The following is a 21,631-nucleotide window of genomic DNA, read 5'->3' as shown; positions in this document are numbered from 1 at the left end:
GGCCATATGTATATTACTTCTTGATCATGCCTATTTTGATTCATTTATTAAAATGGAATAATTGAATGACAAGAATGTGAATCATTTTATAGTCCATCTTGTATTTTCTATAGAAATGAAGAAACAATGATAATTTGGATTTGTAATATTGCAGATTTTCATACTAAATTATTGGAAAGTGTTTCATTTGGGAAGTTAGTGAACTAACAGTAAGTACATTTTGGAATCCATGCCAAACGAAAGCAGGCTCCATCCAGTGACCTCCCCATGCCAAAGTTTTCACAGTAATTCCATGTATTTGTTGATTCAACACCTATATGATATTCATCTGCTATGTGTATTGGGTATTTTTCTGGCTGGTGTGGTTATAGGAACAAGTACAAAGAACCCTGCTCTCAGGGAACCCACTTTGGTAGAGCCAGAGTGAAAATACATGTATAAAGAAGGTCATGTAATGAGTAAGTGTCATGATGGGAAAAAAGCTGGGGAAAGGAAGCTTGCCATGAGGTGGCTGTGTTAAGTAGTGTTCTCGTTAAGATTGCTACAAAATAGACCACTGCCAAACCCAACCATTTTATGTAATGGAGCCCTCTGAGGTGGGACAGTACAAATGACTGCTCCATGATACATGGGTCATAGCAGGGGGTGACTATGGCTGGAGGCTGAACTCTGGGACTCTTCCCTTCATGTGTCTGGTAGTTGATGGTGGCTGTCAACTGGTACCTTACAGGGCTCTCAACAGCCTCAACTTCTCCATGTGACCTTGCTTCCTCATAACCTGGTGCCTTCGGGACAGCAAGATTTCTTTATCTCTGGGTTCTGAAAGTCAGTGCCTAGGGAACAGTTTAGAAAATGTTTCCTTTTTTTTTTTTTTTAACCTAGCAAACCATAAGAAATATTTCATTAGTTTTTTTTTTTAATTTTCTCTTCATAGTATATTTTTATTATTTTATTACCACATACCATAAAATTCAGCCTTTTAAAGTATACAGTAGTGGTTTGTGGTATGTTCAGAATTGTGCAACCATCATCACTGTCTAATTTCAGAATATTTTCATCACACCAACAAAAAAAACCCCATACTCGTTAGCTCCTCCCCCTTCTCTCCCCAGTCTACTTTCTGTCTCTATAGATGTGCCTGTTTCGAATAGTTCCTGTAAATATGGCAGTCATACAGTGTGTAGCCTATTGTGTCTGGCTTCTTTCATTTAGTATGTTTTCAAGGTTCATCCATGCTTCAGCATGTTATTGGTACTCTGTTCCTTTTTAGGGTCAAATAATATTTTACTGTCTGAATAGACCACATTTCCTTTATCCATTCCACAGTCAGCGGACGTTTGGGTTGCTTCCAGTCTTTGGCTAATAATGCTGCTATGAACAGTCAGGCCTGCATCCCCTTTTATGGCCTCGTTTCAGAAACCACCTCATTTCTGTCATGCTTATTGGTTAAGCATTCCTACCTAAGCCGACACACATTTCAGAGGTAGTACCAGAGATCCCACCTCTTCTTTGTAAAAGAGCAGGTGAGATGGGAGATTCTGCTGCAGCTCATGGAAAACATGATCTTCTACTGATACGATGTTTCAGGAAAGTAATGTTTGGCCAGAGACCTGAATGCCTAAGAGGCAGCTGTTGCAGAAATAAAGAGGGAGCCTCCCAAACACAGAGAGCAGCTAGTGCAAAAACTGTGAGGCAGAACAGCTTCCTTTCTTCCCCCAAACCCCAACAAGGTTAGTGCAAGCCAAATAGGGAGGCGTTGATTTGGATGGATGAAGACAACTATTTCTTGAACACCTATTATGTGCCACATGATACACAAGCACACTAAGAACCTTTCGTGATAGCAAACCTGATGTTTAAAGGTGAGGGAACTGAGGATCAGAATTTTTTTTAACTGCATACATCATGACCCCAAAAAGCCACAATTTCTAGGCCACCTATAGATGTAAATGATTGTCATTTTTAAAATAGATGCTTTGTAAATGCTCAACAGGAAAAGGTAATGAGAAGAATTAGGAAAAAGGAATATATTCTAAATGATACTAGCAGTCCTTCTACATGTAGTAACTTATGTCAGTTTATTATTACAGTGGTTCTTTTCGGTTAGAGATTCAGTTTACATTTCAAGAATGTTGAGTAATTGTAAAGAAATACTAGTAATTTGAAATATTGGCAGTTTTTTCACAGTAAATTTCCAAATATTTTTTTATCGAGGGCTGCCAAAAATAAAATTTTCCGTTATAAAATCTGGAGTTTAAAATTTTCCATTTTTGTGGCAGAATTAGGTGAAAGGTGAGTGGCATTATTTCTTGTCCATTCAAGTCCAAGGCGATATTTTGTAGAGTAGGATTGTTTTTGTGGATGTCATGAGATCTTTGTTTCTCTGGAGTTCCATCGCCCTTGCTATCCATTTCCCATCTCTAGAATAAAAAATTAAGTTGTCACGATTAGAGGAAGTTATTTCTGAAGGAGATAGTACATCTCCTTTCAGAAGGAGATGATCTAAGAAACAGATAGCATTTTATATGCAAATATCATCAACTGAAGAACAAAACCAAGAATTTAATGAAAGAAGAGTCCAATTGTTTCTAAATAGAAAGTCTGCAATTCCCAAGGAATTATCACTTCTTTTTAAAGACAAATAAGAAAATGTATACCTTTTTTAAGAAAATATTACAGAAGTCTGGTTTTTAAAAGCGGTTTATATGCGCCATGGCTGATAGACACCAATTCATAATTAAAATCTTGACACCTTATTTTTATCGGGGAGGGTGATCCATTGTGGTTGCTAATTGAGGGTGACAAATCTTGAGATGACTAACTTCTCATGCAGTTTTAATTTTTATATTTTAGGTGTGTCAAATACTGCATTTTGTTAAATCAGGGTAACCGTGTTTACTCTTACTTTTAAAAACAAGCATGTAAATCCTTTTTTTCAGGTCTCCAATACGGACCGTTTTTACCAAAGAACACCCATTCATTCATTAGAGAAACAATTATTGTGTCATGTGTTATGTTAGATGCTGGCAAGACAAAGATCACAAGAAATGGTTTTGTCCTCAAGTAGCTGTCTGTATTTACTAAGGTGATAGAATATGGAAAATGATCATCACTGTGCAAGAAAATAATTGCTTTTCTTTTCTGGAGTCACGTGCAGCGTGGTAAAAGGAAAGGGAGAGGCCCCGGGAGGGTCTGGTGGCAGGAGGAGAGGAGGCTGAACGCGGGGAATGGGGGTCGGGATGCAGTGGCGTTTGAATTTGCTCTCATGGAAAAGGGAGAATCGCTCTTGAACTGAGAGCAGGGCCATAAAGTGGTCAGATGTACACGGTCAGAGTTCGGGAGGGATTGGCAAGAGTCAAAACCGGCCTCTCCCTTTTACTGCAGATGGCATCTCGCACTTTCTTTGAACCTTGAAGTTTCTAGTACATACCATTATTGATGCCAGACTTTTCTTGATAGTTATAAGTAGTAGCTGTTTGTCAGTCCTGGAATTACCTATGTACCTGAGTACCGTTCGCTTTTGAAGGACTCACTGTCAATATTTTCCCTTCTCCTCTTCTTATCGAAGACTTGTTTACGCATCATAGAGATTTTACTGCAACCTGTCATTCATCTCGCAGTGGCTATGTTTTAAACTGGCCACTTATGTTTTAACTGTTAATCTGGGAGGAATGCTTTGCTATTTAAAGCTGGATGCAGGGTATTTAAAAGACACTTTAAAAGCACTGTTAGAGAGCATTTAAAACTGATATATTCTAGTACATCTGACTATTCTGTATCGCAGACTCATAGCTGATTTTGAAATGAACTTAAATTTTAAATGAACTTAAGATTCTTCTTGTGGCAAATACCACCAGAATAAGGAAGTTTTATAAAAATGCCATTTGTTGAAAAAAGGATATTTTTAGAAGAATTTTGTTGTCTTCTTGTGATGGAGAAGTACAGAATTAAAGAGAAAAACCATGTCTTTTTTAAAAAAGGTTGCAGAGATGCAGTCCTAGAAGCATATAAACTACACATTTAGTGTGCTCCATCGCTACAGATGCTTTAGTAGATATAGTTTTAAAGTGTCTTTGTTCTTTCTTGTATCAGAAAGAAATAAACTTGACCTGTCATCTAGTATGGACTATAAGATGTTTTGAGGGGATTTTGTTTTCATAATCTCTACTGTATTTTCACGCCTCACCATTGTAAAAGAAATTAGAAATCACATATAAAATCTTACTGTTGAATTTTATTATTTGATTTGGCTCTCATTGAATCCAAACCATTTTATGCAGTGCTAATTATTTAGAGTCTCAGCTTTGCTCTTGAGTTAGCAGTACCTGATCAACTTTCCAACTGTAAAACAGTTTGAAAATCAAATGTAGCTTACATGCAAGACCCAACAAAATTAAAAGTGTTAAGTACGTTTTGGCAGTTCACTTTTATTATGCCCAGTCCTCAAATGTACCAGCAGATAATCATCTGAATGTTAGTTATTTTTCACATGCTTATGTGATCACACAAAAAGTACATGCTAAAAAGAAGCAGATGGTGACAGATGGGGAAGGTTGAATAAGGTGGTTTTGGAAACCTAGAGAAATGCACTTCTGTAATAGTGTAAAAATAAAAATTATTTGATAATCAAGTTAGAACTAACAAAAAGATGGCAAAAAATGACTTGATTGTTAGAAAATACATAGTATCTGGTATGGTTGTATTCAGAAAAAATGTATATAATTTTATTTCATATGTAAAATACTCTGCTTTTCAGTGTCTGAAACGCGTTTTTTTGTTTTTTGGGGGTTTTTTTTGATGCATTCCTAGTTTTCAGAACCTCATTTTTAGAAAACACTCGCTTGGTATCGTGTTATTCACTTTCCTTTTGAAGCCTATTAGCTTTATAATATATATTTTGACAATATCTGAAATACTTTTTCAGAATGGGTTGAGAGAATCATATAAATTAAGGTTGAAGATAGTTGGTAGTTTTCAATGTACTAAATGAAAATTTATTTTCAATACAACAAAGAATAAATGTAAAAGACATTATTTTATGGGCTCTGTCAGTATTGTCTTTAGGGGATGTTAAAATAAATGAATAAGGCCAAAGTTATATACATTTGCACATTTTATCTGTAGATAAAAATAGGAGCACTCATAGTTACGTTTTGCTTATTACCCTTGGAGAAAATTCTACTTGTTCTAACAGATTGTGAAACTAAATCTTAAACCTTCTAAGCTTTTTACAAAAAATAAAAAGTTGTTTTAGTAGCTTTCCTAAAACTGTGTGCGTCCCTAATATTTTATTTGATTATGAATGGTCCGTGTAACCATTGTCCTCTTAAAGTATTTTTGAAAACCTTCATCTTCCAGATGGTTCTGAAAAGGCCTCATCACCAGCGTTAAAGGGAAGAATTAAGTAAGGGGAGCCCAGTGACTCGTCTACCTCGAAGTTGTCTGCTTTTGGGTTAGAATTTACACTTAAGAAACAGCTATCAGGAGTTGACTGTTTTCAGTGTTTCTAGATAATGTTAAAAACCATCCTATTTTGTCTGTAAATTAGATCATGTTTAAATACGAACAAAAATGGTATATTTAGTTCAGTGATAATGGCTCTCAACATTTTTAAGAAGCAGCTTTTAAACTTCCCTACAGTTCTGTCAGTTGTAGTGGTATTTTTCACCTCAAGTTCTTTTCAGTGTTATGTGGTCTTTTGGTTTTAACAATCTGAATATTTGCATTCAGTATTTTGGAATGATTCTAATTTCAGTGCAAAGTTTAATTTTAAAGTCTCAGAAACATGAGAACATTTACAAAGCTACCCCTAACTGCGAACACTAGTGATCACCTGTAGCATTTGACAAAGGCCATTTTTCCTTTGGTTACAAAGACCCATTTTCTTAGAATCCCGTAATGTCTGTTACTTTGGGATAAAAAGAAGTATAGAACTCTCTGGGAAGATATGTCTAAGTATGATTTGATCACCACTATTGTATCCCTCTTGTTCAAAAGTGTTGCCTGTTCTAGCCAAAGAATGCTTTTGAAAGTCCGATGTGAGCTGCATGCAAGTATTTGTGTGTGTGCAGGCTTAGAGGTAGCCATAAAGCTTACAGCATCTTAATTCAGAACAAATGGCATTTACAGTTTCAATCTCTTTGGAATCACTAGAGCAGTTAAAAACTGGATATAAAATACATATTTATGAAGAAAATGCCCATAAACTATGGGATTCATAATGGTTATGAAATACTTAGTTCTGAAGCTACAAACGTATTTTAGAATCTGAATTAGAAAATTTGTTAAGTCTTTTTGTTTTTTAAGCACATTCCTCTGATGTTAGGAATCTTAAAGTATTTCAAGTTATAAAGTAGTAAATGTATGTTTGTATGTTAAACACACACATATCAGTTACCTGAAATATAAGGTTACCAGGAAAAAATTTTTTTGAATTAGTGGTAAATTGGTTCATCCAAGTTCGCAGTTTACTTTCACAACATAGGTGTACAGACAGTTTGTTTAGATGTTTAATTTTTTCCCCCATCTGTTCTGTCAGGATTATTGATTGAGCAGGAAGCCACTCCAGGGCATCCATAGCCTCCTCTTAACTGCTTGTCTTGAGAGTATTGTGTGGCCTGGCGAACAAGCTGAGGGAGGTGTTCCTTCAGCCTCCCAGTGAATCCTAATTGGTAAAAGAATATTGGAATGAATATGCTTTTTGGAAGTGCCCATTAGCCAAATAAATATTTACATTGGGAACTTTTAACTGATGGTATTATTTTAAAATACATAGTTTATTATTTAATGTCATTCTTTGGAATTAGAAACCATTCAAGAGCTGAGTGATTTTTTTAAAACTTACCTGGTTGTCCTATACATGGGAGTGTCTGCATCGAATTTTACCAAATATTATCCGAATATCACCAGTACATTTAGTGGTCGTTGATAACCTGCTGTGACTTCCCTGAATCTTAGATTTTGTTAGATCAGAAAGCAAAGCAATCTCTGTCTCCTGGTGGAAAAATTGAAACCGAACCTTGTTTCCTAGAGCTTGCTTTCTGTTTGGGTGTTTACTGACGTGACCTCTCATTATTTTTTTAACATTTACATTCTTGCAGTGTTCCAAATCCCCACTTGTTCTTTATCTCTGTTTGGGCATTTGTGTTAAATGCCGTTATAAAGTGAAGCTGCATCTCTGGTTACAGAGGACAAAAAGAATAGAGGGAAGTACCAAATACTACATTCATATTTCAACTTGATTTAATGGAAAAGAGATACATTCTTTCCTTTATTTCTTTAAGATAAGTCGTCTTCCAGTGGATTGTTTCTCTGGGAGCAGCTTTTGATCTGCATATATATATCATATATATGCACATATACACATTATATCTCCACATTATGTGATAAGTTGTTTTGTAAAGGAATTGAAATGCATTTTACCATTATTGTAACCCTCCATTACCATTTATCCTACCCTTTGGATCAGCCCTCATGATACTTCTTTTTTTTTTTTTTAATGCTAAGGGAAAAACAATCGTCAGAGGTAGCCAGAAGGAACTGCAACTCTTCGGTTAAAGACTGTCAATTTTATATATTACTGTAATTTTGGAAAAAGTGTTTCGAGTAGGGAGAGAAATTATCTTCCAAAAATAATGCAAAAGAGGCTATGGATTTTTCATTTCACTCTGGATTGTATTTTGAAATAATTTAGATCTAAGGAGAGAGAAAAAATGTATGAATGGTAGTAGCATGTTTTATATTATGTATCCACATGTAGAATATTGTAATCACTTTTATTTTTATTTCTTGTGTATTTCATCTTCCAGCTGTTTTGAAGTAAGACTCCAGCAAAAGTCTTTCTTTTTAATTGATAGCAAAAACTCCTAGAAGAGGACTGGTGGAATTGTTAGGGTATTTTCTCCTTAAAAATTGCCTAAGTTTTACATGTCAGTTAAGATAATACATTACATCACATTTGTTCAGTACAAACTGATACAACAAACAGTTCTAATTGTAGCATTATGTATGTGTATATCAATTAAAGCTCATATGTTCAGAAGCAAAACCACTTTGAGAATCCATGTTCATTTTACAAAGCTAAATAAAATATATTTTATTTTATCAAACAGATTTTTTTACAATGCAGTTTTATTTTTCAGTTGCTTATTTCTCTTCAAAAAATAAAACCCCTTTTTTATGTACTCCCTTTCCCTTCTGGCTGCAAACCAGGTATTTAAACAAAAATAAAGGATTGCCAGTTTTGCCAGCTGGGGATGAGAACCCGGCTGGTGAAATGTGGGTTCGGGAGGCAGTTAATCCAGCTTTTATGCTTTTTATGGTTTTATGAAAAAAGAGGTTAAAAACCACATTTGGCTCTTTTTGTGTGTGCGCCACTGTTTTGTTGGTGGTGTAGGAATGTAGTAAAAGGTTACTTAGTGAAAAGATTAAAAATTTTTTGTTCTTAGGTAAAATCCTGCATCTATTAGATAAAGGCCTACAGACAGTGCAGTCTGGTGATTGAACATGGGATAGATTCAAAAGTTACTGGTCTTTCAGAATTATATATATATATATATACAGCCTTTCCCTTTGAGTATACAGTAGAATTCCTTCTGCTTTCTTATTTTCTGTATGTCTCATATTATTCATTTCAAACAAGAAATTTTAAGTGTTTTTGGCTAAGGTAGAAACTAGAATTTGCTGTTTTCCCCAAAAATATCTCAGTTTGTTATTTACAAAAGGGTTTTGGAAAATATAGAAACGGGACTTATGTTTGTGTATTGTCAGTGCAGCTCCCAGTTATCTTTAGCCACAAAACGGTAATGTACAGCATAATCAATGTGATTACGAGCGCTGTCTGTTACACAGGAAAATCAGTAAGAGGATAAATCCTACGAGTTCTCATCACAAGGGAAGTATTCTGTAATTCTTTAATTTTTTATTTGTACATGAGGTGCTAGATGTTCGTTAAAGCCACTGTAGTAATCCCGATGTCGGTCTTGGTAAAACTGGAAGGAAAAAATCTGTTCAGGGAATTTTAAAACACTGCTGAATCTTTGGGTAGCGTCTTTTGTAATTTCTTGAAATTATTTTCTTCTCCATCTCTACTCTATCCACCAAAGTGCCTTTCCTAGTCTTTATAATAATCACAGTGTAACTGTCAAAAATATCATGAGCCATTCTATGAAATTATGAGTAAATCTTAAATAAAAGTCACATAGGAGTCATCTTCAACAGTGTATTTACTTAAACTTGGAAAGTTTAGGAGTTCCCATCGTGGCACAGCAGAAATGAATCCAACTAGGAACCGGGAGGTTGCAGGTTCGATCCCTGACCTCGCTCAGCGGGTTAAGGATCCGGCGTGGCTGTGGTGTAGGCTGGCAGCAATAGCTCCGATTGGACCCTTAGCCTGGGCCCCTCCATATGTTGCAGGTGCGGCCCTAAAAAGGCAAAAGACAAAACAAAAAAAGAAAAAAGAAAAAAATTCAGAACATGAGTACTACATAGTTCTGTGTCACATTTTCTCTAATATAATCAATTATAGGATCTTTTAATTGATAAATTTCATGTATATGGTTTTCTTGATCTGTTTATCCCAAGGCTAAAAGGATCAGCTAAAATAACCTTTAAAAGGTTATTCAAAATAGTACCTTAATATAAAATATTGAAAGATCCAAATAGATAAAGATAATTCCATTGGATGAGGAAGACTCCTAGTAAAAAGGTAAATTGAGTTTTTCCAGGACAAATGGCAAGTTATCATGTTTCAGTTTGAACACGTTACTCTAACACAGCCTAACACATACTTGCATATTGTTTCTTAGTAAATTTGTTTTGCAGGTACTGTGTTTTGAGAAATAAATTTAAGTGCATATACCACAGATATTGAGTCCATGATTTTTTACTGTTTGTGTTTTAATAGAAATTTTTGTTGCGAGGTACTGAAACTTTCCTAAAGTTTATTACAGCCCAAACAAGAAATCTTGATATTCGCTTTGTCGACTACATCTTTTCTGAAAGAGTTGAAGCATGTCAGAGCCTTCAAAAGTGACCGTATTTATTTTCATGGCTGCCCTGCCCTGGATTCTTCTGAGTACATTGCCTTTGTTTACTTCTGTCTTTCCCTGTTTGGTTTGTATCAGATAGTCCTTCCCAGCGCCAGAGTCTGTTAGACACATTGTATGCTATGTGATCAGCACAGTTTATCTCTGAGGTGTTACTTAAATTCTGCATTAGTGGAACCAGAAGGCAAAATGAAGTAGGGCAAAGAGAAAAGGTACAAACATGCAGTAGTTTTCATTTGATCCCCAAGGCACTCATATACTCACTTCCTTAGAATCTGTTGCATGACCTTTGTGGTACCCAGTCATTTCTGAATGCATATTAAACATTTCGCGTATTTGGTGTGGTTTGTATCTTTTATAGGATGCTTCATAGTTTAAATGTCAAGATCCCAGAATAGCCTACCTAGGCTTTGAAAGTTGTGATTCATTTTTATGTAAAAATCTTTTGTTTTAAAAATAATGCTTTAAAAGTTAATGTGTAATAGTTAATCTTTTACTCTCTGGGCCCCCCATGTGGACTCAGCCTCTGGCAGCTGCCTGCGCTGATGAAAACCAAAGACTTGGGGGTGGCCGTGGCCTGCGCTCCTGGGGCAGACCCAGTGGGCTCTCCCCAGAGCAGGAGAGTGAAGGTTGCAGGAGCTCATCGCTGAGCTTGGCCACGGACGCCACTTGGTGCCTCGCGGGTGCCAGCCAGGGTGGTGGGTGGCCAGGCCGTGACTAGCCCCTTGCTGCTGCCCGTTTCCTTTCCTAAATGCCATCCCTATTCAAGGTCCGATCCCATGTTCTGTGACCAAATAATTAACTTATATTTTGTGTGTTTGGGTTTTTTAAAAAAATGAATAATTTTAATAATTAATCTTTCACTGGTTTTCCTTTCAGGTGTTAGAAGATAATGACTATGGCCGAGCCGTGGATTGGTGGGGCCTTGGGGTTGTCATGTATGAAATGATGTGTGGGAGGTTACCTTTCTACAACCAGGATCACGAGAAACTTTTTGAACTAATTCTAATGGAAGACATTAAATTTCCTCGAACACTCTCTTCAGATGCAAAATCATTGCTTTCAGGGCTCTTGATAAAGGATCCAAATAAACGGTAAGCCACAAATAACACGCAGGGGGTGCTGATGAATGTGGTTAGAAATTGTGATATGGAAATTAAGTCAAACATAACTAACTCCAAGAAGCAATGTATTTGGTGTACACATCTTCCCACGGAGACGCTGACTTATTTTTAACTGCATAATATAGAACATTTCAAAGATTTCCTCAACTCTTTCCTAACTTGGAAGTTTGATACAGATTTTACCAAATAAGGATTCTGAGAGTGTTATGAGCAAACAATTTTTTTAATTGCCATGGTGCTTGCTGTTGTGGAGATAGGAGGATCCCTTTTTTTTTCCTTTCAGTCTCTGGCCCTTGATGTCTATGCTGATTTCTGTTATAAAAAGGATGGAACTGTCTTTTACTCTCCTCCCACGCCAACCTGTTATCTAACTACTTTTTTGTTTGCCGTTTGAAGATAATTCTTTGCCATGAAAAGATTAATGGCAAAAAAAAAATCTTTACATTCTTTGTGTTTCTATTCTCGTAGCAACACTGTGACCTGAAGAATCCTCAGCTCTTTGCTTAATGAGCTATAGTATTCTTTGTTCATATTTATGTATTTATTTACACATACATTTTATATATCAGACATAAAATTATTAATTTTAAAATATCTCTCAGGAGTTCCCGTCGTGGCTCAGTGTTTAACGAATCTAAGAACCATGAGGTTACGGGTTCGATCCCTGTCCTCGCTCAGTGGGTTAAGGATCTGGCGTTGCCCTGAGATGTTGTGTAGGTCGCAGACACGACTCGGATCTGGTGTTGCTGTGGCTCTGGTGTAGGCCGGCAGCTACAGCTCCAATTCAACCCCTAGCCTGGGAATCTCCATATGTCACGGGTTTGGCCCTAGAAAAGACAAAAAGACAAAAAAAAAAAAAAAAAAACCTCAGTATATGTGTTTATATGCACATGTATATATCCACTGTTCCATCTACATATATACACATATTGGCATTTCTCTGAAAATCTCTTAGATTGTAAGCTTCTTAAGTGTATACAGTTTCAAATTTTGGTTGATCTTTTGTAACATCTCCTAATGTAAACACCTTTTTACTTTGTGAAGAACCATTCAAGTGTTGTGTAGTCGTAGTAACTGAGATCTTAGATAGGTGTTGCTCTTGGTTCCATTTGATGAGAAAATGAAGCCCAGAGATGGCCAAGTGATTTATCCTAGTTCTCATATAAAATTCATGTAGAACAAGAGTAGAAATCAAGTTTCCTTTGCTATTTGGATTTCTCCTGTATCTTCTTTACAGTGTACCGTTTTCTTCAGGTTTTGAAATATGTTCCATGTGATGTGATTATTTCACAAGTATTGTCACAAGTGGTACTTGGCTGTAGATAATCTTTAAACAGAGCTAGGATTTCCATTTTATCTATTTGGTATTTATTTATTCTGTCTTTTGCCTTTTAGGGCTGCACCCATGGCATATGGAGGTTCCCGGGCTAGGGGTCCAATCACAGCTGTAGCTGCCAGCTGCCAGCCTACACCACAGCCCACTGGCACGCCAGATCCGAGCCGCGTCTGTGACCTACACCACAGTTCACGGCAACGCCAGATCCGTAACCCACTGAGCGAGGCCGGGGATCAAACCCTCAACCTCACAGTTGCTAGTCAGATTCGTTTCTGCTGCACCACAAGAACTCCACTATTTGGTTTTTAGATCTAATGTTTGCCTTAGGTTTCAAGGGCAGTGACTTTTCAACCCATCTTTTTCTTCCGGCTCTTTCTTCTGGCTTTCCTGTCTGTGTCTCATTCATTTCTTTTGTTGTCATTTTGCCCACTCCAGCCCTGTAGCCCCCTCAAGGATAACACATAGTAGGTATTTAATAATTGGTGAATACATGTGAGCTACCTTTCTAGAATGTTAGTGACTTGTTTGTGGCCCAGAACAACTCTTAAAGTTTTGTCTACCCTGAGGTTGGTATTATCTAAAGAAATTGATATTTTTAAACTATCTGTTATTTCCTTTTAAGGTAGATATGTCAATCCCTCCCCTGCTACATTAAAACATTGAGAATGGAAGGATGACTAAGATGAATAGTCTCTGCTCTAGATGTTCAGAGAATCCTAGGTGCAAAACATATGTTCAGAGATGCTCAGGTGAAACAACATGCAAACGCCATTGAAATTATTAGCTGTCTAAGGGATTGGAAGACTTGAGTTGGCTCATGAAGGAGTGGAATTTGCAGTTACATTCATGCAGAGAATTTTACATGTAAGGAACAGCTAGGATTCCAGATGCACATGGCCTTTGAGAAAGTCAGCACCCAGAGAGTAGAATGTGAGTTGGGTAAGACTAGGAGATAAAGCTGACATGTTCGATTGGAAGGACCTCATGTTTTTCTTAGAAAATATTTCACCTTTATTTAGAAGGAGGTGAGAAGCCACTGAATTATTAAAAGTAAGGGATGGTGTAGTAAGATTTGTGTTATGAAAAGGTAACTGGCAGCTTTGCCATAGATAGAGTGCAGCAGTGGGAGGTCAGGAGCAGGTAGGCAATTTAATTAAGAATCCGTATGGAACTGTCCAGGTAAGAGATGGGGTCTTTCCTAAGCAGTGGTAAATAGCATTAAATAGAACTTGGTGAAACTTGTAGAAATGGTGAGGAAGTGGAAGGAGTCGGGGATGCTCTGAGTTTTCCAGCCTGGATGACTAGTTTGGAGAATGGAGTATTACTTTTTTTTAAATTTTATTGGAGTATAGTTTATGTACAAAGTTGTCGTCATTTCAGGCATACAGCATAGTAAAGCCGTTCCTTTATACGTATGCATATATATATACACATAGCCATTCCTTTTCAGATTCTTTTCCCATAGAAGTTATTACATCATATTGAGTAAATTTCCCTGTGCTCATCCTTGTTACCCCATCTATTTTATTTTATTTAAAAATTTTTTTTCATTCTTTTTTTTATTACTCAGTGAATTTATTACATTTGTAGTTGCACCATGATCATCACAATCTATTTTTATAGGATTTCCATCCCACAACCCCAGCGCATCCCCCACCCCCGAACTATCTCCTTTGGAAACCATAAGTTTTTCAAAGTCTGTGAGTCAGTATCTATTCTGCAAAGAAGTTCATTGTGTCCTTTTTTCAGATTCAACATGTCAGTGATAGCATTTGAGGTTGGTGTCTTGTTGTCTGACTGACTTCACTTAGCATGATAATTTCTAGGTCCATCCATGTTGTTAAAAATGCCGGTGTCTCTTTCCTTTTAATGGCTGGGTAATATTCCATTGTGTATATGTACCACATCTTCTTGATCCACTCCTCCGTCGATGGACATTTAGGTTGTTTCCATGTCTTGGCTCCCTCATCCATTTTATATACAGTAGTTTGTTTATGTCAGTCCCAACCCCCTAATTTATCCCTCGCTCTCCACATTTCCCCTGTGTTAAATGTAAGTTGTTTAGAAATCTTTGAGTCTGTTTGTGTTTTGTAAGTTCTATTGTATCATTTTTTTTTAGGTTCCTCATATTAGTGATCTCATAATATTTGTCTTTTCTCTTACTTCACTTGGTATGGTAATTTCTAGGTCCATCTACATTGCAGCGCATGGCATTATTTCATGCTTTTCTAATGGCTGAGTAATATTCCATTTTCTCTTTGCACCATGTCTTCTTTATACAATGAGAATGGAGTAGTATTAACAGCGGGAGTAGTCGGAGGAGGCTTGGTGGGGTGGATGTTGATAATAGTTTTGGGTATACCAAGCTGAGGTTTCTATAGAAAGCCTAGATGTCAGGCAGGCAGCTAAAATAATACCAGTGCTTAATAGAAATACAATAGATGAATATATGGATCAGGAATCTGTAGATAGCGAGGAGGCAGCTGGACTCATGAGAATGATAGAGTAGAATATAAAGAGAAGAAGACCTAGAACAGAATCTTGTAAAATGTCGACGTTTAAGAGGTTGAAAGAAGGGAAAGAGCCAACAGAAGATGGTGAAAAATCTTTGGAAACAAGCAAATGTAGCACTTATGGTATCTATCCCTCCTCGTTATTCCTATTCAGCTATTTTACATACTGACTTTTTTTTCTGGTACTCTGCTACATTGCTGTCAGTTCTCTCCAAGCGCTAGCTGTCATCTTGCTCTTTTTCCTTATTATTTATTACTTTATGATTACTCTATTAGTATCTCCTTTAGCTTCCTGGGCAAATTTTGTAGGAAAAGCATCACCTTAAGTTGTATTCAGTAACACAAGGAAAATGTAAATTCCATGATATTTCTAATAATCCATAACCCATAGTAGCTGAGGATTCATTTGGCTTTCCATTATGGGAATTTGATACTCTTAAACAAAAATATCCTAGTGAAAATCATATTTTGATATTACTTTGAAATCTTAAATTGTATATTAGGGCGTCATTGACATTGAAATTTTTGACAGTTTCACACTTTAAAGAAGCTCGTGTTAAAGAATTTCTCCCAACTTCTAAAATGGCAGCCTCAGATTGTATTCTTAGACTTTGTATAGTATTCGTGGTCTATACTTACGATTTATATGTATTTATAAATATAGATTAAATGCTGGCTATATCCAAAGCCAAACTATTGCTAGAGAACTGAGAAGTGACAAAAAAAAAAAAAAAGAATAACCAAACCTGGACTAAAATCTTTTATTAATAAAATAATTATGTTTCTCCATTCTAACTCCCACCTCATCTACCATCTCATATATAATTCAAATTGAAAACATTATTGAAATAAACAATAACATAAGTGTAATAAACTACTTCTGAGTTTCGATTTTTCTCATGCATACTACTTTGATGCATACTTTGAAATGTTAAATAATTCTTTTCAGAAGCATTTTTTCTGGTGTTTTTGCTTTTCTGGCTCCCTAAGCACAAGCTTAAAATGCTTTTTGGATAATCCAGGGCTGATCTCTCCCCTCAAAAGAATTTGCATTCTACCAGGGGAGAGACAAACTCAACTTAAAATAGAAAGAAAAAGAGTGAGGCCAGGAAGTGCCTAGTGTTAACTAAATACAGAGTTGCCAGTCTGAACGTTCCAAATATGAACATAAGTATTATGATCTAAAAGTGCCATATCAGGGGTGTGGTTTATTCTATGTGGACCTTGAGATAGGAGACCTAATTACTGAGAACCACGGATCGTCCCTACAGATACTGAGATACCAGCTAATGGTTTTATTTTCCATTCTGACAGTGTGTCAGAGGATCCTGGATTGTTCCAGAATTCGTTAGAATTGTATAATTGTTTGTTTTCTAGGACCTACTTGTTGTTCTTCCCACCCAGTGCTGTGTTGGGAGTTGGCGTTGTGTACCAGCTTATAATAGCTAGTTGTTAAATTTCAAGAATTTTGTGAACTGGTTGCTTAATACAGTCATTATTAAAAATTAAGTTATGCAAACTTACAGTTAAATCAAGAACATTAATTAACATCAAAGGGAAAAAGAATTAAAATCCATTGCTCTCTAACAATGTTAAATTTTATGTGTGCTTTTGAGGTAACGTATATTTTGCTCCTGTATTTTGAGGTTAGAAATACTGCATAATGTTTTGCTTCTGCACATCTCTTCCTTCTGTGTTGAGTGACATCAGGTTGGTAACTAGAAGTTGGCCATAATGGGAGTATTTATGTCACCAAAATTGGCAAATACAGTAAAGTTGGGGCTTGAAGTACTGTTTTGTTCTTTGTTTCAACTTAAAGTGATAGGGAAACATTAATAAGTTTAAATTTTTTTCAAACTTCAGTCATTGTTTATTAAGATTTGCTTTTTCCCTGTATCAAATTTGAAACTAGATTACTCTAATAAAGTCAGTATTAAAAGATTTTATTCATGAGTAAATACTCAATTTTAAAATATTAGTTTCTTTGTTTAAATTATAGTTGATATACAGTATTAAGCCAATTTTTTCTGTACAGCAAAGTGGCCCAGCCATACATATATATATACTTCCATCATGTTCTCCTCCATCATGCTCTCTCCCAAGAGATTGAATATAGTTCTGTATGCTGTACAGTAGAACCTCATTACTTACCCATTGTAAATGTAGTAGTTTGCATCTGTTCACTGCAAACTCTCAGTGCATCCCACCCTGCCCTCCTCCCACTTGGCAGACACAGATCTGGTCTCTCTGTCTGCGAGTCTGTTTCTATTCTGTAGGTAGATTCATTTGTGCCATGTTTTAGATTCCATGTATAAGTGATGTCATATAGTATTTGTCTTTCTCTTTCTGCTTTACTTCACTTAGTCTGAGAATCTTAGTTGCAGCCAAGTTACTGAAAATGGCATTTTTCTTTTTTATGGCTGAATAGTATTCCATTGTATATATGTACCACATCTTCTTAATCCATTTACCTGTCAATGGACATTTAGGTTGTTTCCATGTCTTGGCTATTGTGGATAGGGGTGCATGTATCTTTTCAATTATAGTTTTGTCTGGATAATATGTCCAGGAGGGAGATTGCTGGTAATTCTATGTTTAGTTTTCTGAGGAACCTGCATGCTGTTTTCCATAGTGGTTGTACCAATTGACATTCCACCAGCAGCGTAGGAAGCTTCCCTTTTCTTCATACCCTCTCCAGCATTTATTATTTGTAGACTTACCAATGATAGCCATTCTGATTGGTGTGAGGTGGTACCTTGTTGTAGTTTAGATTAGCATTTCTTGAATAATTAGTGTTGTTGAGCATCTTTTCATGTGCCTATTGGCTATCTGTATATCTTCTTTGGAGAAATGTCTATTTAGGTCTTCTGCCTGTTTTTCAATTGGGTTGTTCCTTTTGTTGTTTTTAGTTGTATGAGTTGTTTGTATATTTTGGAGATTAGGCCCTTGTTGGTTGTATCGTTTGCAAAGATTTTCTCCCATTCTGTGGGTTGTCTTTTGGGTTTTTTTGTTTGTTTTTTATGGTTTTCTTTGCTGTGTAAAAGCTTTTGACTTTAACCAAAAACCAAAACAAAAACTTTCAAGTTTAATTAGGCCCCCTTGGTTTATATTGGTTCTTATTGTCGGTATGCTAGGAGGTGGATCAAAGAAGATATTGCTAATTTACATCAAGGCGCATTCTGCCTATGTTTTTCTCTAGTTTTAGAGGATCTGGCCTTACATTTAGATCTTTAATCCATATTGACCCTCTTTTTGTGTGTGGTGTTAGAGAATGTTCTGATTTCATTCTTTTACACCACTCCTGGAAGAGACTGTCCTTCCTCTGCTACAATGCAGTTTAAATTTTAAAATCTGTTGTATCTGTATCTGTTACTTTGTGAACAGCACAAAAATGAGGAACTAGTCTCCCACTCTTGCAGAGCTCTTAACCATTCAGCAAAGAAGTTACTCACATAACTGACAACTTAAATTCTGACATATGTCTCTGTTGTATCACTTTCATCTTAGTCTTTACCGTAAACAGAAATATTAGCCAATATTCATGTCAGAACTACTTATGAGTCAGTTGGTGGCTTTGGAGTTCAAATCCAAATGTTTAATTTATAATAACAAACATTGTATGTTTTAGTATTCTTTGTAAATTTTGTGCTTCACATTTTTATATCATTAAAATTAAGAATAAATGTATAGATCACATGCATTATATCTGCATAATTTCCCCAGACAGCTGATTGTTAAGTGCACATCATCCCTAACCATGAGTAAGATCCAACGAAACTTGCTCTATCAAATTCATATTTAAATAATTGCCTTTATTTTCTTTTCCTCATTCTTTCCCTGCCATTTCTTTTTTCTCTTTTTTCTCTTTCCCTCGCATCTTCCTTCTGTTTTGTTTTTCTCCTTCTTTCTTCGTAATGACTAGTATGCACCGTATGAAATTGAGAAGGCAGAAAGTACCTGAATTTCATGTTGTGTCAGGTATTAGTTGAAGAAGAGTACCTTCAAAGATGGGATGGGTGTATTTTTAAATTTTTAATTCACATTGAAACTTGCATAGCAAATTACATCTCAGCGATATTTCATGGATTAAATTTGTCATTTCTATGGAAATTCTTTTGAGATATGAAAATAGTCCAGAGTTTGTCTGTCAGCAGTGCTCTCCAGATTGTTCTTTCTAACCAGTCATCCAGTATTTTTAGAAGTTTTAAGTGTGCATTTTGACTAGAGTCATTCTAAAATAAATTTAGTTTATAGAACTGACAGTAGCTACCATTTATTGTGCTAGATACTTAATGTTATTTCTAACCCTTGCAATAATCCACCAGGCTGGTATTATTATCCCTACTCTACAGATGAGAAAACTGAGATTAAGCAACTTTTTCATTGTCATATATCTCATGAAGTCCAGAGCTAGTCGCCTGTTTCAGCTTTGTCTCCAAAGCCTATGCTCTTTTCAAATACCATCCCATCCGGAGGCTAGTTATTGTTTAATAGCATATTCGGATACATAGATCTCACGGCGGAAAGCTTTTTATTTTTATGGTTATTTTTCATAAGAACTATTTATGCACAGAAAATTACATTTCACAAAAACCGTTTCGCTATGCCTTGGGCTTATGTAAACGTCCTGTACTCATTTCATGTTATTTCTGTCCTCACAGCCTTGGTGGAGGACCAGATGATGCAAAGGAGATTATGAGGCACAGTTTCTTCTCTGGAGTAAACTGGCAAGATGTATATGATAAAAAGGTAGGTTATCTTCACGGCATAGTGTTTATTTTGGCCTGACAGAATGAATTTACAGGACAAAAAATTTAAGTGAATTAAACGGAATGATGTAATGATATTTTTCATTTTTACTCTCTCATTTAATGGAATATTGAACTTCTTAGCATGCAATTTTATTGATATTTTTGACGCCCCAAATGCGTTTTTAAATTTTATTCAATGTGATCATTTTTTTATCACAATAATTTGTTAGTTTACATCTCAGCATTTCCTTAATTCAGAAAAAGTAAAGACACTCATATTATTCTTGAGGAAAACTAACTAGAAAATCATAATTTAAAACTTTTTTCTATGCTTTTCATTGTAAAGTGAACTCTTCATATTTATTTATACAGTTTCTCATTTTAAAAGGAATTTAAAGCAATTTGGTTTTAATATTTAACAAAGCAATAAATTTGCCTTCTTGGAACTTCTCAGTTATTTGAAACAGGACTTGAAGATCCACAAAATGAATGCTGCAAATTATGTAATTTTCTTTTTGTTGTAATCTGCTTAGTACTTGTTTTTAATCCTGTAATTTTTATTTAAGTGCAGAAATAGGAAGCATTACATCTGTTCTCTCTTATAAATTTTTATTTTATTTTTACTACTTCAGATATTGTTAGTACAGACACCGATTTTGAGTTTTTGATTTTCAAATGCTCATATAAAAGTTTTAGTATGAAATTTTTATGTAATTCCGCATTTAAAATTTTTATCCTGTCATTTTGTGTAGTTTGTCCTTCCATTTCACTATGTTCCAAGTTTCCATATTTTTTCAAATCTTATGTCAATCAGCAACATTTGTCTGTTTTGTGCCAGATATTCTTCTTCATTAATCCCTAAAGTAAAGATCGGATGATGTATGAGTTATGAGGAAGTAAGACGAATACTTCATTTTTGTATTATGTTACGGTAATAGGGAGCGTGGTGATTTTCTAAGCATTTCTTATAACTAGGTGTTTAAAATAGTTGCACTGTGTCGACGACTTCTACTCAAACTTCAGTCCAATTAAACTCACACATCTGTTTCTCCCATGTGTCAAGCGCTGGGGTAAGTACTGGATCCTTCCCAAACCTTGTGAGAAGCACGTGACCATTCTTAAGTGTGCTCAGTGTTTTATTAGCGTCCTGTAGACAGTTTTACATCCACTTTGTTATAACGCTGATCTTTATGAGTCCGTCCATTCGGAGCCCCTCGGTGCAGTGTGCTGTTGATAACGTCGGTACACTATAAAAGGACCTAAAACAGATACCCGAGAAGCGTCAAGATCTTGTTTTATCTCCTAGAAATAATAGATGGTCAGAGGCACACAGGGTTACAAACTGCAACTAAATATCCCTTTGATACACCCTGTCCTAGGAGGACCTCACCACCACCAACAGTAATACCAGCCTATGACAGAAAGAAAAGTTTGTTCAAGAGACAGTGTGGAGCGCGAGTGTGGCACTGCTAACTTAAAGAAGGGGCGAAATGTGGACTTTGTTCAGTCCTCTTAGGAGCGTAAGACAGGCTGCAAAGGTTTCCTCATCAGTGTTCAGCTCCTCGCGTTAATTGCCGTTCGGCCTTGCCTAGGGAATGCTCTGAGAACCCAGCTAGCACACAGTGAAGAAGCAAAGCGTATCCTGCCTGCTCCACTGGGCTGACCATGCCCAGGGTAGAGGTACTATTAAGATCTCTGGCAGCTCTCCTGTGGCCCATGGAATTGGAAAAGCAAGCAAGTAGAGCAGGAAAAGGGGCTGCCAAAGCATAGCTGTAGATAATGTCTGGAGAAACGAGTGTAAATTGTTAGAATTTTGATGAAAATGGTTGCTACTTAATTCGAGCAAAGGTGTTCAGTATCT

The 21,631-nt window shown here is 36.1% G+C and overlaps 1 protein-coding gene across 14 annotated transcripts in view; it reads left to right on the top strand.

The window, feature by feature from the left end:
* Positions 1–21,631, top strand: part of AKT3 (AKT serine/threonine kinase 3) — a 301,843-nt gene that overhangs the window by 234,959 nt on the left and 45,253 nt on the right. For all 14 annotated transcript variants that reach the window (XR_002336106.2, XR_014817071.1, XM_084978745.1 and 11 more), the window contains 2 exons: positions 10,926–11,140; positions 19,681–19,768. Coding sequence is in view for 12 of the 14 variants with exons in the window: in XM_084978745.1 (XP_084834871.1) it covers positions 10,926–11,140; positions 19,681–19,768 (303 nt within the window). In the remaining 2 variants the exon portion in view is untranslated. The remainder of the gene's footprint in view (positions 1–10,925; positions 11,141–19,680; positions 19,769–21,631) is intronic.

Source organism: Sus scrofa, chromosome 10 (assembly GCF_054392235.1).
Source record: "Sus scrofa isolate SSC_HxYL_T2T_F1_AM1 chromosome 10, Sscrofa_HxYL_maternal_Yorkshire_Landrace_v2.0, whole genome shotgun sequence".
Classification (NCBI taxonomy): Eukaryota; Metazoa; Chordata; class Mammalia; order Artiodactyla; family Suidae; genus Sus; species Sus scrofa.
The sequence above is the reverse complement of the archived record's forward strand: the minus strand, read 5'-3'. Positions and strand labels throughout refer to the sequence as shown.